This window comes from Salmo salar, chromosome 13 (genome assembly GCF_965601325.2).
Source record: "Salmo salar chromosome 13, fSalSal1, whole genome shotgun sequence".
Taxonomy (NCBI): domain Eukaryota; kingdom Metazoa; phylum Chordata; class Actinopteri; order Salmoniformes; family Salmonidae; genus Salmo; species Salmo salar.
Genome location: NC_138303.1, coordinates 31034901 through 31052327, shown reverse-complemented (window position 1 = coordinate 31052327; position 17427 = coordinate 31034901). Strand labels below are relative to the sequence as shown.

At 42.5% G+C, this 17427-nt stretch overlaps 1 protein-coding gene across 1 annotated transcript in view; it reads right to left on the bottom strand.

The window, feature by feature from the left end:
• Window positions 1-1487: 1487 nt before the first annotated feature.
• The window catches only part of LOC106566829 (semaphorin-3F), a 42585-nt gene continuing 26645 nt past the window's right edge, over window positions 1488-17427 (bottom strand). The window contains exons 3-18 of the mRNA XM_082959960.1: window positions 12446-12606; window positions 12073-12135; window positions 11817-11936; window positions 11647-11740; window positions 11415-11534; window positions 10938-11083; window positions 10034-10148; window positions 9521-9590; window positions 9195-9339; window positions 8489-8711; window positions 7944-8032; window positions 7763-7804; window positions 7495-7652; window positions 7260-7327; window positions 6983-7113; window positions 1488-6859 (exon numbers count right to left, since the gene is read on the bottom strand). Coding sequence (XP_082816086.1) covers window positions 6437-6859; window positions 6983-7113; window positions 7260-7327; window positions 7495-7652; window positions 7763-7804; window positions 7944-8032; window positions 8489-8711; window positions 9195-9339; window positions 9521-9590; window positions 10034-10148; window positions 10938-11083; window positions 11415-11534; window positions 11647-11740; window positions 11817-11936; window positions 12073-12135; window positions 12446-12606 — 2168 coding nt within the window. The 3' untranslated portion in view covers window positions 1488-6436. The remainder of the gene's footprint in view (window positions 6860-6982; window positions 7114-7259; window positions 7328-7494; window positions 7653-7762; window positions 7805-7943; window positions 8033-8488; window positions 8712-9194; window positions 9340-9520; window positions 9591-10033; window positions 10149-10937; window positions 11084-11414; window positions 11535-11646; window positions 11741-11816; window positions 11937-12072; window positions 12136-12445; window positions 12607-17427) is intronic.

Genomic DNA, 17427 nt, shown 5'->3' with positions numbered 1-17427 from the left:
GCATCCCCGATGTTGTCTGTCTTCAATTGTAGCCTGTGAGAAAGACCTGATCACGTGAGGGAGAGACATGTGAGTGAGAGGTGCTTCAGAACATGCAGCACTCAGTGAGAAGGGCACAACGCAGCACTAAGGGCCAAGGGCACAATGGCCACTGGACGCAAAAGGCATGGATTTTTTAGGGTGCATTACGGCCACATAAAGGGGATGCAGCAAGGAAATTCGAAGCATTATCAAGTGCTTATAAAATTGTGAATGAGAGACTGATGAAGTTTATACAGCAAATTGTTTGGAGAAAAATATCCTTTATTTAACCTGGCAAGCCAGTTAAGAACAAATTCTTATTTACAATGACTGCCAAACCAAGGAGATTGTGCACCGCCCTATGGGACTCCCAATCACAGCCAGATGTGATGCAGCCTGGATTTGAACCAGGTACTGCAGTGATACCTCTTGTAGCTGAAATGCAGTGTCTTAGACCACTGCACCACTCAGGAGTACAAGCTTTGAGAAATTCTCAATTCATACTCTAAAATAATGCCACGGAATTCTAATAAAATTTTGTCTGCTAAATGAACTAGTGTAGCCCACAGCCATTTGGCATAGCCAGATCAGGACCTTACATAAGGACAATGCTATTCTCTTCTTCTGAAATACAGGGGCACAACTTTCACTGGGGACGGTGGGGGACATGTCAAAAAGGTCTACCCCCACATTCTGAAATTGCATTTTTGTCGCCCCCAGTTTTATCATTGGAATGTGATACAAAACGAGGCAACGGTGTGCTTTGGGACCATGCGGACGCCCCCGAGCGCTCATGTTTCTTTAAACCTGTGAAAAATAAATTATGGATTTATTGTGAAGGTGTAGGCTATATTACATGGATTTATTAGATTTTTTTAAATGTAAATGTTCCAAAGGTCTGCATCGGTGGCTTGTAGGTTCTGTGTGGAAGCCAAGAGATGCTAAATGTGTTTATGTTAATTAAATGGTCAATTAATGTGAGATCGACAGTTATTTACTTGACAATCACCGGCTGACAAAATTTCATGACCGCCACAGCCCTATATGCACATACCTTTATACTGACTATACACACACTCACATACAATTATCATATACACAGCTGCTACCCTGTTAATCATATATCCTGATGCCTCGTCGCCTTACCCCTCCCTATACATATCGATCCAGTATCCCTGCACATTGTGAATATGTTACTGGAACTGACCCTTCTTACTTACTTTATAGTGTTCTTTTTGTTTCTTATTTTTATATCTTTTGTGCTTTAGTTTGAGCTTGTTATTTTTAGTATTACATTGTTATTGATTACTGCATTGTTGGGGTTAGAACTTGCAAGAAAGGCAATTCAATGTGACATTAAAACATGAAACTAACTGAAGAGAGTGGAAGGAGACTAAATTCAAACATTCCCCAATCTGGATACACTATATCATTAATCTCTACTGAAATACCAAAGCTAAAACATATCATAATAATAAAATAATATTTATTACAAACAACCATATCAATTTAAACTAACACAAACACATCTATGAGTACAAAGAAAAAACGCAGATATAGTCAACGTAGCTCAATGACAAACACACAAGCCCAAAAAACAACAAGACAAAGAACTGTTAAATACACAGTATTCCTTCTGAGAAGGGTTGTGACCTGCACTAAGCCACAGTGGAATTTTGCGGCCTGGGCTGATTGGGGCTGACTGGTTAGGCGCAGCAGGGAGTGGAAAGGCCTCTCTAAATGGCCAAGATGGCTGACACCAATTAATCGTTTTTGGAACAAAATAATTTTGTAGTTACTGAATGAAATGGGTTTGTTATTCACCCGTAACTCCCTTTTAAAATGTTAATTTACTCATGTCACTCTTGAATCAGCTCACAGACATACTCTAGAAGGAATATGGTACCAAGCGTTACATTGTTTTGTTTGAGTGACTTTTGTTTTATTACAAATGATATTCCAGAAACGAGACAGGTAGACATTTCTGGATTCAAACTCTATAGCTAAGAAAAGACATAGGAAGCCATGTAAAGCCACAAAGAATGTGAATATGGTGAAAAGTATGTTAAAGGCCCAGTGCAGTCAAAAACGTGATTTTCTGTGGTTTAGATTTATATTTCTACACTATGAGGTTGGAATAATACTGTGAAATTGTGAAAATTATGATAATGCCCTTTTAGTGTAAGAGCTGTTTGAAAAGACCACCTGAAATTTCTGCCTGTTTTAGTGGGATGGCGTTTTGGCCTGCCTGGCTACATCGCCAGGCAGTATAAGTTATTAGAGTTATTAGAGTTTTAAACCTTCAGGTTACATATCCCTCCCATTAGGCTCCTCCAATTAGGCCCCACAACTCCCAGACAGTCCAAGCTAAATTATTGCTTGAAATATTGCTCTTTGCTAAGAAGCTATTTTTGTTTATTTTTCACAATTTTAATTGAAAACAATCACAGTAAGGTGCTTAACTGTTACCCAGAAAGGATTTGATATTGATATAAAAATGGCTCCATTGGACCTTTAAATAGAACACGTTTTCATTCAAATAGAAGATTCTTTGGCTTCAGAGTTGAGTAATCTGTCAGCACGTTGCTGTACTACAGTATTATGGCTTCCGATCCATAATCATTTATTCATTCAAATATTCATATTTTTCATTTCCAAAAAGGTCTACCTATTTTTCATGAAAGCCTCTTTCTGTGAATATTGGTCCTGTCAATCAACAATAGATCATAATAATATCCCCTACCCCATCCCAGCCCTTACACCCCCACCACCAAAGTGCAGAACTTACAGGAATATGTACAGTCTCAAAATAAATATGTTTCATGGCGTGGGTGAGAGAAAGAGCAGTGGATTCATGAAAAGTCCAAACCTGACATAGATCTGAGATCTAAAAGTCCTTTACATGTATTCATACCATATGAATGCACTGAATACGTGTGGTATCCAACAAAAGCATATGATAGAGCCAGGTGAGTGCTAGTGAATATACTAATGACTCATCTCTAGAGGACAAGAAAAATACAGTGTGGCCATGTCACATAGTCACATTTTAAAGAGCCTCCCAGTCCAGTTTCTGCTGGATCAGTTTCTCATCTGATGTCAAGCTGTTGTAAAAGTAATGTAACTCCCACTGAAGAGAGAATATGTACTGCCATTTCGAAGCAACACAATGGCAAACCCCTATACTAACTGTCTTCATTTTCTTTTCTCACTGTAATTATCAACGGCTAATGAATCTCTTTTTCTGAATGAATCATTCCAAACCAAACTTGCTCTATTTACATGTTCCTTTTTTAATCCCTCGATAGTCTTGGCTGGAGAATGGAACAGTGTTTGGTCCAAAATGTTGTCTCTGCCTAACACACTGTTGAAGTGCTGAGCAGAAAGAAGCACAAGGTCGAAGCAATTTACTCAAACATGAGACTTGGATAGCTTTTTAGCTGACACTAATGGTTTTGTATTCAGTAAGTATAGTATTGGGTAAAAAAAAATAAAAAATTGCATAACCCCAGGAGTCCAACCAATAAAAAGAAGTAGAGACTAATTTGGTCAGTTTCTTCCTGCTAACAAATGTTTGGTCAAATTAAGCAGGTGTGTCTGATAATCCACATTTTCTGTGACATGTCATGTTTTAAAATAGATTATATCAGAATCTTAAGAAATGGCAGATGAAAAACATGTAAACGGGTAATTCTTGAATTGCGGTGGCATTTGCGTCCATCGCTTTTGCCACCATGAAGAACGATTGAAAAAGACAAATAGTTACACATCATACATGCTTTTGTTTATATTGAACTGTTTATAAATGACAAATTATAATGCAAGTACTTTATACGGCAAGACTTTATGTTTAGGCATTGTTTAAAGTATTTAGGGAAAGCAAATTGGATTGTCCCAGTAGTGATGAGTAGAGTTGTAGTAACATGTTTTAGGGTTATCTATCTATTATTTCGAATGCTAGAAAGTAAACAAAAGTATATCATATATTATATAGATCAGGGATGGACAACTTGGATGGGGGTGGGGGCCACCAAAAATCTGAACTCATCATGAGGGGCCCACAAATTTCATGCAATTCTACTCATTTTGCCATGGAGAGGAGATAATCATTTGGAGTTTTACAGCTAATTTCCTATTATATCTGAGTGAGTGTGACTAACAAAATCAAAGTATGTATTTCGATCATGATTACTACAGATTTAGATAGGTGAGTTAGTTTAGCCAGCTATCAAAAAAAAAATGTTTTGGTGAAACATTTAAGCAGATGCTCTTATCCAGAGCAAGTAGGGTTAAGTGGCTTGCTCAGCACGTTGCTGAACTACAGTATTATGGCTTCCGATCCATAATCATTTATTCATTCAAATATTCATATTTTTCATTTCCAAAAAGGTCTACCTATTTTACATGAAAGCCTCTTTCTGTGAATATTGGTCCTGTCAATCAACAATAGATCATAATAATATCCCCTACCCCATCCCAGCCCTTACACCCCCACCACCAAAGTGCAGAACTTACAGGAATATGTACAGTCTCAAAAATAAATATGTTTCATGGCGTGGGTGAGAGAAAGAGCAGTGGATTCATGAAAAGTCCAAACCTGACATAGATCTGCTTAAGGTCACATCAGCAGATTTCTTTCACCTAGTCAGCTCAGGGATTCAAACCAGTGACCTTTTGGTTACTGGCCTAACACTCTTAACCACTAGGCTACCTGCCAACCTAAACATGAGCTAATTAAGTAATTGTCAGTGACTAACATAAGAGAAAAACTGCTGATGCACAACCAAATTACAAAATGTAACCTTGTGTATTCTACTATTTTAACTCTCAACATTAAGTTGGGGGGGGGTTGATCCACGGGCCTACAAAAGTGAGCCGCCGTTGCCCATCCCTGGCAAAGATCAATAAAACCAATATTTGTTATTTTTTTTTACAAATATTATGTGACCCTAAGTTTTATGTCATTGGTGTTGTAGAAGGACATTTAGCAATCCCCCGAGTGGCAAATTGTTTTTGGGGGAGTGGTCTATATTAAAGAAAGTTATTAGCTAATCACACCCTTTTAGTATGTCACAAATTTGAGGATTCCATTGATCATTTAGTATGTGTAAATGCAAAGTGTCATTGGTGTTACTCAATTTAAATGAAGGGAAATGACATTGTGACCTTAGATTTGAACATTTGTGGCCTCCATTTAAGAAAATCCTCAATTACCTTAAATGTGTCATTGGTGTGACAGTCATTGCTGTCACTACTCCTACTGGTGGCACAATGTAATCATAATGGTACAAATAATTAGTCATTAATCATTAAACTACCACATTAGTTGATTTAGAATAGAACCCATTTTTTAAACATTAAAAAAGTATTTTTTCCGAAAGGCCAGGGCCAGATGCCACCGCAATTCAAGAACGACCCAAAACTGAGCCTTATTCTTTCTGATTTGACATTGGCAGGATTCTATTGTAACAATATTTAGAATGGAAACATAATATACTTAATACTATTAAATTGCCCATGTTTCATCAACTAGATTCAGTGGAACAAATGGATTGTAAAAAGTGAGGTTGAGGCAGCCATACAACATGTGACAAATTTGACAATGATTCATATGATACCCTGTCTCTATATCACCTAACAACCATGGTGGTGGCTAGGCAACTATTGTGTACACTAACAAAATCCTCTGCAGTTTCTAAAATGTCTTACACTGAGTGATACAATACAATGTGACATACGTAAACAATAAGGCATGAGGGGGTGTGGTATATGGCCAATATACCACGGTTAAGGGCTGTTCTTAGGCACTAAGCATCGTAGAGGGCCTGGACACAGCCCTTAGCCGTGGTATATTGGCCATATACCACAACCCCCCGAGGTGCCTTATTGCTATTATAAACTGGTTACCAACATAATTAGAGCAGGAAAAATGAATGTTTTGTCATACCTGTGGTATGCGGTTTGATATACCACAGATGTCAGCCAATCAGCATTCAAGGCTCGAACCACCCAGTTTATAATATAACATAAGTAGTGATCCAATTGATAATACCTGGGCTTATGGGAACAGGGATTCTATTCAGGTTCCTAATTACTAACTAGTTACTAGTTACTAACCAGGTTACTAGCTTGGACGGAATAGGGTAGTACATTTGCAGATTAATCTAAAGATTCATATGACCAAACACTCCGTGTGTGTAACACCAATTTTGCAAGAAACCACAGAGCTATGTGCACAGATCTAAAGTTAGGATTGGGCTCATGGAGACTAACCCTAAATGGGAGTGAGATAAACAACAACAACAACAAAATCACAACAACATGAGTGAGTCTGCCTGTTACCATTGTGCAGGGCCACAGTGGCCCTACAGGGCCTGGCCCGGGTACCAGTAAAGTAGAGGGAGGGAGATGGGGTCTAGGAGTGGCTAGGGGCCCCCGGGGCTGGCTCTGGCTGGCTCTCAGTGTGCCTCCTGCTGGTGCGTTTGGTGGGCAGGTTGAGGTTGAGCTGCTGCCAGTAGGACTGACAGTACTGGTTGATGAGGCGGATCTCCGGCTGGGAGGAGAACTGCGGGGGCAGGTTGTGAGGAGGGGGTGGTGGAGGCGGAGGGTGGTGGTGGGGGTGTCGGTGGTGATGGGGGTTCTGGTCCTCCGGGGGGCCGTCCGGGGAGGTGAGGGCCTCCACAATCTCCCGGTCCAGGATGCGGAGGGCCACGCGGGCCACCGTGTGCTTGAAGTTGTTCTCGGTGGCCAGGCAGTTGTACAGCCCCCCGTCGGCATGGCTCAGAGACTTGAGCAGGATGCCGTGACCAGTCTTCAGCACCTCTCTGTCTCGGCTCAGCTGGGGTAGGGGGAGAGAGGGAGATAAAGAACATCATTGTGAGAGAAAAGGAGAAGACGACATTATCTACAGCCATCATACAAAAGCTATCTGAACTTAACGGTCCCTTAGGCCTTGTCGTACCACTTTCCTCCTGCCGTCTGGTTTCTGGTAGAGCCATTTGACTGTCGCTTGTGGAGATCTGGGTTGGCACTCCAGGAACGTGCTACTCCCCTCCACCCCAAACTGCACTGTTTCACTGAGACGCTTCTCAACTGAAGGGGAGAGAATCAGAGAAATACAGTGGAGTACACATCTGAATCAAAGGCCTTTTGACTCCATTAACAGTGGATAACTCATTTGTGAGATTTTGTTGTGATACCTTTGTATAATGTTCAGTGCTTTGGCTGTGATCACATACCTTTTGCATTGAACCCTCTGCACTGCCGCAAGGGGTCTCCATGCTTAATATCCTGTCTTCTGCTCCGCCTGTGAACAAGAAAAGGAACAGTGGATAACTATACATTATCACAACATTGAATTATGCCTAAAACCCACTATTCAGTTTGGATGGAATGATATCCTATTTTAAACATCTAAACTAATACAGTACAAGCATGTTATGTAACCCCTTAATTGGTGCTGAGGTGCCTAACCTCTTGGTGGAGGGGCTAAAGGAGGAGCAGGTCTCCCCATCCCAGGCACAGTAAGGGTCTCTGGCCAGGCAGCAGTCTGAACAGGCCTTCCCATAGACGCCACACCTGTGCAGGGACACCTGGGTAAGCCCCATCTCTGACGACACATACAGCTGTTGCTGTATGTCAGAATGGGAGAGGAAGGGCTATCAGAGGCATAACAACAACAGCAACAACAACAACAATAGCAGTAATCATAGATGAGCAAATTATAATTGATGAAGCCTACCCTTTTTGATGATAGCTTCATAGTCTTAATAGGAGCTTGAGTCTGCAAAAAGGAAGAGCACATAAGGGGTCAGGAAAAGATAATATTACAGAATTAAGCTTTTGGATTGTCCCATCTCCCTTCACATATTCAATCAAACTAGACAGTGATTCACATGAAATAGTACAATTATTGTCATTACCCTGAACACCTCCACCTCCTCTAACGTGAGCTCTTCCGTTGTGCTAGTGTCTTTAGGAAGTACTATCACCTTTTGGACTGTCCCACGATCTACAAAAAAGAGGAGAGAGCGGTTCATAGTGTACATAGTACCACAGATAGCCTAAATAACCTAGAAGAAGATACTGAGCTCAAAGGAAATGATTAACTGAGAGCTAACTCCTAACTTGAGGTACGTGAAGATGATTTGATATTAATCAAATTATGATTTCTATTATCAAGGCATGAATTACCCAGTTCCAGCTGTACACACACACACATCTCAATTTAGGATTTGACCCAATCTGGGGCCGTATGTATCAAGCGTCTCAGAGTATAAATGCTGATCTAGAATCAGATCCCCCCCCCCGTCCATATAATGTTATTCATTGTGATCTAAAAGGCAATAATATGAGATGCAAACTGATCCTAAATCAACACTCCTACTCTGAGATGCTTGATACATAGGGCCCCTGATTTTCCCCCTCAGTAAAAAGGAGGAACAACCTGGCTTAGAGCGTGACTCACCAGTGCCCAGGAAGAGCACCTCATACCTCCCGTCCACAGCATCCACCAGGTCCACCACGATGGAGGTGAAGCGGTAGTCCACCCCTGTTCGCACCACCAGAGGCCGCTTGTGTATGGGGTAGACAGAGTGGTACATGAGGGGGTGCGCCCTCACAAAGTTCACCGCCTCATCCGAAAACTCCTTGGTGGAGCGGAGGCCTGGGGTGAACGTTCCTCCTGGACACTGTAGATGAAGAAGACAGAGAGCTCTGGTTGAACTAGATCATGTTCAGTAGGCACTAAATGGAAGAAAACAGTCTGAAACAGGGAAGGAATATCAGGACTTGTCTATCAGAACTGCATCTTTTCGTTTTCCATTACACAACGATGTGCACAAATGAATACGACTGTCATGTAGCACATCTTGCTGTATGTTGCATCATGGGAATTATTTGATTTTGACCACACAAAGACGCTGACAGTTTGGCATATTCTTTCTATAGATTATTTGTTGATCTAGATTTAACCACTTTGACGCTATAGAGGACATACAGTACTCAAAAAACACTATCCATAATTTGTTTGATTATTAGGCTACTGTCAAGTAGTCAAATCATCTACCATTCATTTTAGAGATTCTAATCTGTTATCTCATTATGATGTTGCTACATTCCAATGGAAAGATATACAGTATTTCCTGGAAGTATTTGGGACTGAGTGTACGTACTGTTCCAGGGCGAGGGTAGGGGATCTTTCCAGTGTAGGGGGTCCACTGGTAGTTGTGTCCGTGCTTGTGTGAGAAAGGGCCATTGAAGACATTGCGGATGTCGGACATAGAGTAGACACACACGGCTGAGCCCTTAAACACAGAACTAAGGAAAGAGGTGGAATGGTGGTGGAAGAGAGTCGTCAAAATAAACTACCCAAGGTTCTAAAACTTCAGACGCGGAGAACTACTGGGTGGGCAGGCTTTGCTTTCAGTTCAGCACTAACAAAGGACATAGAATGTATGGTTGTGGGCAACATTTTGGAATGATTCAAGTGATATATTACCCCGCAGTGGAAAAGACGGCGTACACAACAGGATTGCGAAGGTCTTGTGTTGGCTGAATGAAGACATCCTCTGAAAGGAAGCATGTTGACATACAGTACCAGTCAAAAGTTTGGACACACCTACTCATTCAAGGTTTTTCATTTTTTTAAACTGTTTTCTACATTGTAGAATAATAGAAAGACATCAAAACTATGAAAAAACACATATGGAATCATGTAGTAACCAAAGAAGTGTTAAACAAATCAAAATATATTTTAGATTTCAAATATAAAATATATTTTGGTTACTACATGATTCCATATGTGTCATTTCATAGTTTTAATGTCTTCACTATTATTCTACAATGTAGAAAATAGTAACAAGAAAAACAGTGCCTTTTCTATAAACAAATGTCAAAACCAGGCTAAAGGCTGTAAACATTCAGAGTAAAGCAGCATTGTGCTTTTTCTTTATCTGCAATTGATTGAATTGCAGCCTGCTGTCAATGCAGTAGCAATGAAAATCAGTCTCACTCAGCTCGTCGAAATAGGTCTCCACACCATCGCGCCCTATCACTGAGCACACCAGCCGAGCTTTCAGGAAGGTCGTCCACTTGTTGACCAGTGACCTCTGACCCCCATCATCATTCTGGGGAGGTGAAACAAAGTTTGGAATCATTTACACATTTACATTTGCAAGATCACTCAATATCATCACCACCACCATTTGGCATTCTAGGGTCCAATGGTTGTGTGTTCAGTGGGCACAGAATGGGAGAAGATCCTTTGAAACGAAGATATTACCATAACTTTAATTTGAAGACTTACACTGAGTGTACAAAACATTAAGAACACCTGCTCTTTCCATGACAGACTGTCCAGGTGAATCCAGGTGAAAGTAATGATCCCTTATTGATCCCTTACAGTGTAGATGAAGGGGAGGAGAACGGATAAAGAAGGATTTTTAAGCCTTGAGACAATTGAGACATGGATTGTGTATGTGTGCCATTCAGAGGGTGAATTGGCAAGACAAAATAACAGGGTATGGTAGTTGGTGCCAGGCGCACCGGTTTGTGTCAAGAACTTCAACACTGCTGGGTTTTTCATGCTTTTCACGTGCGTTTCAAGAATGAGTCCACCACCCAAAGGTCATCCAGCCGACTTGACACAACTGTGGGAAGCAGTAGAGTCAACATGGACCAGCATCCCTGTGGAATGCTTTCGACACCTTGTATAGTCTATGCCCTGACGAATTGAGGCTGTTCTGAGGGCAAAGGGGGGAGGGGGGGGAGGGGGTTTAACTCAATATCAGGAAGGTGTTCCTAATGTTTGGTATACTCAGTATATTTTCAAAACGTGTGTGTGTGTGTGTGTGTGTGTTTGTGTGTGTGTGTGTGTGTGTTTGTGCGGTCAGGGGGGATATACGGGGGTATCTCACCAGGCATACTCGGCCCACCCTGGCCAGGACACTGGGGCTGGCCCCCCCGGCACCGTCCAGACTCTTCTCCCGGAAGAAGAAGTAGAGTTTATCATCATTCCTCTCGGAGCTGTCAGGAATCTGCTGGATCTTAACAAACACTGGCTCTGGAGATGAAGTGAGGGAGATTAGTCCATTTGAGAAAGGAGGGTAAGCAAGAGAGTGAGAGAGAGAGAGAGAGAGCGAGAGAGAGAGCGAGAGAGAGAGAGGGCGAGAGAGCGAGAGAGAGAGAGTGAGAAAGCGAGCGAGAGAGAGAGTGAAAGAGCGAGCGAGAGAGAGAGAGCGAGCGAGCGAGAGAGAAAGAGAGTGAGAGAGCGAGAGAGAGAAATATAAGCGATGTACCTAGGCGCAGACAGCTGGTGTGGCTGACTTTTTCTGAGGGAAAAGTAGTCATGGGTTGCTCAGTGTATCACCTGTGAGTCAGAGGGGCCAACTCACCATTCAGCCAGCGGGAGTCATATTGCTCCGTCCTGACAGCCGGTCTGTCCCCCAGGGTTCTAAAGATGGCCGGGTCCGTGCCCATGAAGTCAACGTGGACCCCTGCATACAGATTCCCATCTGTATACACAGGGAAGGAAACAGCACAATGGATAATGATAATGGCTATACGTACCATAAGGGAGGACTGTGGTGGGAACTGTAATGATGAACAGATAAGAAGAGGTCTCACTGATAAGGGCCGCAGCGTTCTCCTGTCGAGGGTCATAGGAGCATTTCCCTTTCCCTGAGTCCCCGTAGCCAGGGACCAGCCTAAACAGGTACTCCTGCACAGAGAGGACAATACATGGAGGTAGGTATGTTTGTGTGTGAGTGTGTCTGTGTGCATGTGTGTGTCCGTACCTCTGCTCTCCATCCTCTGTTGATGAAGGTGCAGATAGGCTTATAGGCCCCTGTGCCACAGGTGTATAGGTGTGTGCGATTCCAGGGTTCGATCAGACGCACAAAGTTTGCACACTCCCCCTGATTAGTACAGAGGGAACAGAGTTACAATACACTGTACATACTTTACATAAATACAACAACAACAACAACAACATTATTTGTGTAGCACTTTTCATACATCAAAGCTAATGGTCAAGAGGTAAAGGGCACTCACCTGCCCACCCTTTCCAGTCATTCTACACTCTCCTTTCCTCTGGGTAGTGGCCGGCCAGTGAATCTGAAGGAAGAAGAGTACAAAATGCAACCGTTCAGATCTGGTGCCTCTACATAGAGACATAACATATTCTAAGCCTTATAATACCATATCACAAAGGCTCATACATGCTTATAGTAGATAATAAAGTGTTATACCTGTGGACATAAAGTGTTACTATTATTTGCACTCATATGCCTACAAATGGAAACATAATTAAATAAAACAGTAGAATGGATCCTGACAGCCATCTTGGTCAGGAAAATCTCATCAGGATTAATATGTATCTCTATGGAATATTTATCATAGGAGTCATTATAGTGTTTGCGCTTACTATGAGGGGCTCCTTGTTGATGTTGTGCATGTCCAGGGCCACCAGGTACTCCCGGCTGCCCAGGTAGAGACGGCCCTGGTCCTGGTCCATGTGCAGGATGCGGTAGTCACTGGTGTTGAAGGAGAAGGAGAAGGGCCGTGCCGTCCGCGTCTCCATCAGCTCTGGACCAGCACACACACAGAGAGGCAAACAGACAGATACACAGACAGATACACAGACAGACAGACAGACAGACAGACAGACAGACAGACAGACAGACAGACAGACAGACAGACAGACAGACAGACAGACAGACAGACAGACAGACAGACAGACAGACAGAGACATAGACCGACAGACATGCAGACAGACAGACAGAGACAGACAAACATTCAGACAGACAGATAGACAGAGACAGACAGACAGATGGGCGGACAGACAGACATCATTCATTTTGATCAGAATACATTTGGGGACAGGAAATACCTTGGACTTGGCTTGAGAAGCATCAAGGACAGACAATGTTAATGCACTGTGACACATTAAACAGCAGAGGGAGCCAAACACCTCCCTCTTTATAAGTGTGAGGTGAGAGAAGGCACTGAAGATGGGTTCAGCTGTGTGTGTGTGTGTGTGTGTGTGTGTGTGTGTGTGCGCGCCTGCGTTTGTTCTATGTGCGTGTCTCTTTGTGTGTCTATCAAGTCTCTTATTGTGTCTATTAGTTTGGGTTCTAGCTCAGATTTACTGGCCCGCCACAATGGGGATAGATACCACGCCACAATGGGGATAGATACCACGCCACAATGGGGATAGATACCACGCCACAATGGGGATAGATACCACGCCACAATGGGGATAGATACCACGCCACAATGGGGATAGATACCACGCCACAATGGGGATAGATACCACGCCACAATGGGGATAGATACCACGCCACAATGGGGATAGATACCACGCCACAATGGGGATAGATACCACGCCACAATGGAGATAGATACCACGCCACAATGGGGATAGATACCACGCCACAATGGGGATAGATACCACGCCGCAATGGGGATAGATACCACGCCGCAATGGGGATAGATACCACGCCGCAATGGGGATAGATACCACGCCGCAATGGGGATAGATACCACGCCACAACGGGGATAGATACCACGCCACAACGGGGATAGATACCACGCCACAATGGGGATAGATACCACGCCACAATGGGGATAGATACCACGCCACAATGGGGATAGATACCACGCCACAATCCAAAGTAATGTGTTTTATGGTCAACCGTCTAACATAACACAGAATAATGGCACTTCTCTATTGGACGGACAATTTCAATCCTCATATTCATGTGACCTGCAGGAGGGGGGTGCAGGTGAGAGCAGCTCTATGACTTTTGACATCAATTCTGGTTATGAGGGCGTGAAGACAACGCCACCCTCCAACTATACGAGAGTGGGTGTTAGTTTGGCGATGGAGGCTTGAGGGGAGTATCTATAAATGACTCACGTTAGCCTCATACCAGACACACTTTGATCTCACCAGGTATTACTGCCCTTCCAACTGATAACCTGTCTGGGCTCCGTCCGAAACTTTAAATACATGAAAATAGCTTGTGCCGTTGTGGTGTAAGGTCACGGTCGTACGCTGGCCAAGGTTCTGGGAACAGGCTTTGGACGATGCTCAATGGAGAGAATCTTTTTTTACCTTTTTATCTAAAAGGTGTTCACTGTAAACCTACATGGAAGCAGAACCTTCATTTAGCTCACACCAGGTTCCACAAAAAAGGGATTCATTTGTGTTTGGAAAACAAAAATGTTTACTTCGAGTTAAGAAAGAAACATCCTAGTTGTACTAAAACACCTTTAAATATAATGTAACCCTTTCAAAAGATATGGATATTAGTTAACCACAGACCTGTTAGGTCCACATTTACGTAGGTATGTGACGATGCATCTTTTGTAGAAGAGATGCATATCTTTATGGCAGATATATCTTCATGAATGACCATACACTTGTGAGAGAGTATATGCATACTCTTTGTGTGTGTGTGTGTGTGTGATCTATGTGAGTGTGGACATCAGAGAAGAGAGAGGGCAGCAGAGAGGGGCATGTGAATGTGTTTGGTGCCGTTGTCTGGCCCTCTAACTAGGTGGTGAAGTGTGGCCGTCTGTCTGTCTCTCTCGCAGCTGTGTGACTGATCTGCAAACAATCCGTAGAATTCGGGCCGTCACCGCTCCGCGGAGCGCCTGGGATTCCGGCCGCTCGGTGTGCGTAGGGAGGACGGGCAGGGCAGCGGGCTTCTATTCTCAGGGCTCCTCTCATCCCATTCCAACTGGGTTTATCCCGAAAATCCACTATCTTTGGGCAAGGGTGGGACAGAGGGCTGACTGTTTGAAAAAGGACACACCTGCTGGCCATCAAGGTCAGGACTAATGGACATTCTGAGGCTGTTTCTATACTGTGGGGAAGGGAAGGCTAGTCTCAAAACAGGCATGTTGAGATGTACTTAGTTACAATATGCTGGGTATGCCTACACTACTATACAACTGCATCACCTAAGAGTAGAATCATGCAAAGGTCATGCAGAGTTGACGACTTAAATGAAATTCACTGAGCGCTATATAGTCTGAGACATAGTTTCCGCTGGTTTGTGGTAAGAGGATAGAGGGGAGCAGTCGCTTAGAAATGATTTCACTTCGCAATGTTCCATTTGTAAAGCAGCGACAATCTCACAATCTAATAATTAATCTCCATCATTAAAATGAGAATCCAACGTTGTCTCTCTCTTGGAAGATAGCACTGATGGACTTGGCCACTTTGTTTCAGGGTCCTAAGGGCATTTGTGTGTATTGCTGTGTATTGTTAGATATTACTGCACTGTTGGAGCTAGGAACACTAGCATTTAGCTACACACACAATAACATCTGTCTCAGCCACATTGATGCCGTATGAACTACAGTAGCCCATCTTTCCAAACCGGATCATTCTGGATCACACTTCTTGTAGAGACCTTTAACCTTTCCACCTCCCGACCTCCATCTGTTAGCGGTCAAATGATCTTCTTCCCATGGCAAACCAACAATAAAGTGTGAAGTATGTGTCGTGGGCAGCTTCACAGGCAGAGGCCATTGTGTTGAGTGGTGCTGAAGCCTGTTGGTCCTCTCTGCCACGGCGGAGCAACCACACTGACTCTCATACTAGCAGAGTCGTAATACTCATCACAGCATTCTGTATCAAAAGGTTGGCTGGTCCTCATTAAAGTCCCGTAGACTACTTCACTGTTCCCTTTTTGTTTACAAAACTCTACTACACAAGCTTCCGACTAACTTCGTTGTTGAAGTATAAAAACATGAGTTACCAAACCCGTTCAAAGGTTTGGTTAACTCTTGAGGTACCTCAGGTCTTCACCGAATTAGGTAAATCCTCTTTTAGTTTTAATGTACCTCACTGTTGGAAAAATGTACAAAAGTCAGTACATTTTCTATGTTCTGGTGCCGCTTGGGCAATTTAAAGTGTTGATTGAAGACCCATTAACTGTGGAATGTAGCAGTTTTCCTTACATTTTGTGCTGTATTTTTCTTCGATTTTACATTGTATTGATTACTGTTTTGTTTCACATTGTATTTGATTGTTGTATTACTGTGATCAGGGTGCCCTTGAGAATGAGACCCTGGCCTCAATAGACTACCCTGAATAAATCAAGAATAAATACATTTAAATAAAAATATACTGAATGCCATCCCCTGTTAGCAGAGCTACCTAGTACTGTAACAAGCAAAATATCAGTAGTTGTTGTGACTTCAAAACAGAAACCCGTCTGCGCTTTAGAGACACAAGAGGTCATGCTGGAGTGTAGTGCAAAAATGAAACAATTACTAAAATGAATAATGGAACAAATAACTTAATATTTTAACCAACAGCTTTACATTATGTGAGAATAATAATAACGGTACACAGATGTAGGATCTAAATTTGAGCCAGTTTGCTACAGCAGGAAAATAATCCTGCAGCAACAGGAAATTACTAACTTCATATGCCTTTTTAAACCTCAAATACACAACAAGTTTGAAATGTCCTGCATGCAGGAAAGTTATCATGGGGGTGATCAAATTAAGATCCTGCATCTGTAGGCCTACTGTAGGATGTAACAAATATGATACATCTGAGGTTAACCATGATGAGTTGCTCAACCTACTGCTGAATCAGATTTTTAGGCCCTACTGAGTCTTTTCCCCTCTCTCTTATTCACACACATATAAAAACAAGCACTGCCAAAACAATGTGTGTAAAACCCAGTCAAACCAGGAGTGTTACTGAAGTAAAGCATAGCAGATGACATCATCAGAATGGTGAAAAGAGTGTACTGTAGACTTGATTAGAATCACTAGGTGTTTGGGGTATAGTAGTCGTATTTCAGGCCTTGAACTGAATCAACACCACAGAATGTATGTGTCCCCAGTGTTCCTACTTCCCAATGTTGTAATGGAGCTATTTAAAATCACAGTCCAAATCAAATCAAATTGTATTGGTCACATACACATGGTTAGCAGATGTTAATGCGAGTGTAGAGAAATGCTTGTGCTTCTAGTTCCGACCATGCAGTAATATCTAACAAGTAATCTAACCTAACAATTTCACAACAACTACCTTTACAAGTGTAAAGGAATGAATAATAATATGTACATAAAAATATATGAATGAGTGATGGCTGAACGGCACAGGCAAGATGCAGTAGATGGTATAGAGTACAGTATATACATATGAGATGGGTAATGTAGGGCATGTAAACATTATATAAAGTGGCATTGTTTAAAGTGGCTAGTGATACATTTATTACATACATTTTTCCATTATTAAAGTGGCTAGAGTTGAGTCAGTATGTTGGCAGCAGCCACTCAATGTTAGTGATGGCTGTTTAACAGTCTGATGGCCTTGAGATAGAAGCTGTTTTTCAGTCTCTCGGTCCCAGCTTTGATGTACCTGTACTGACCTCG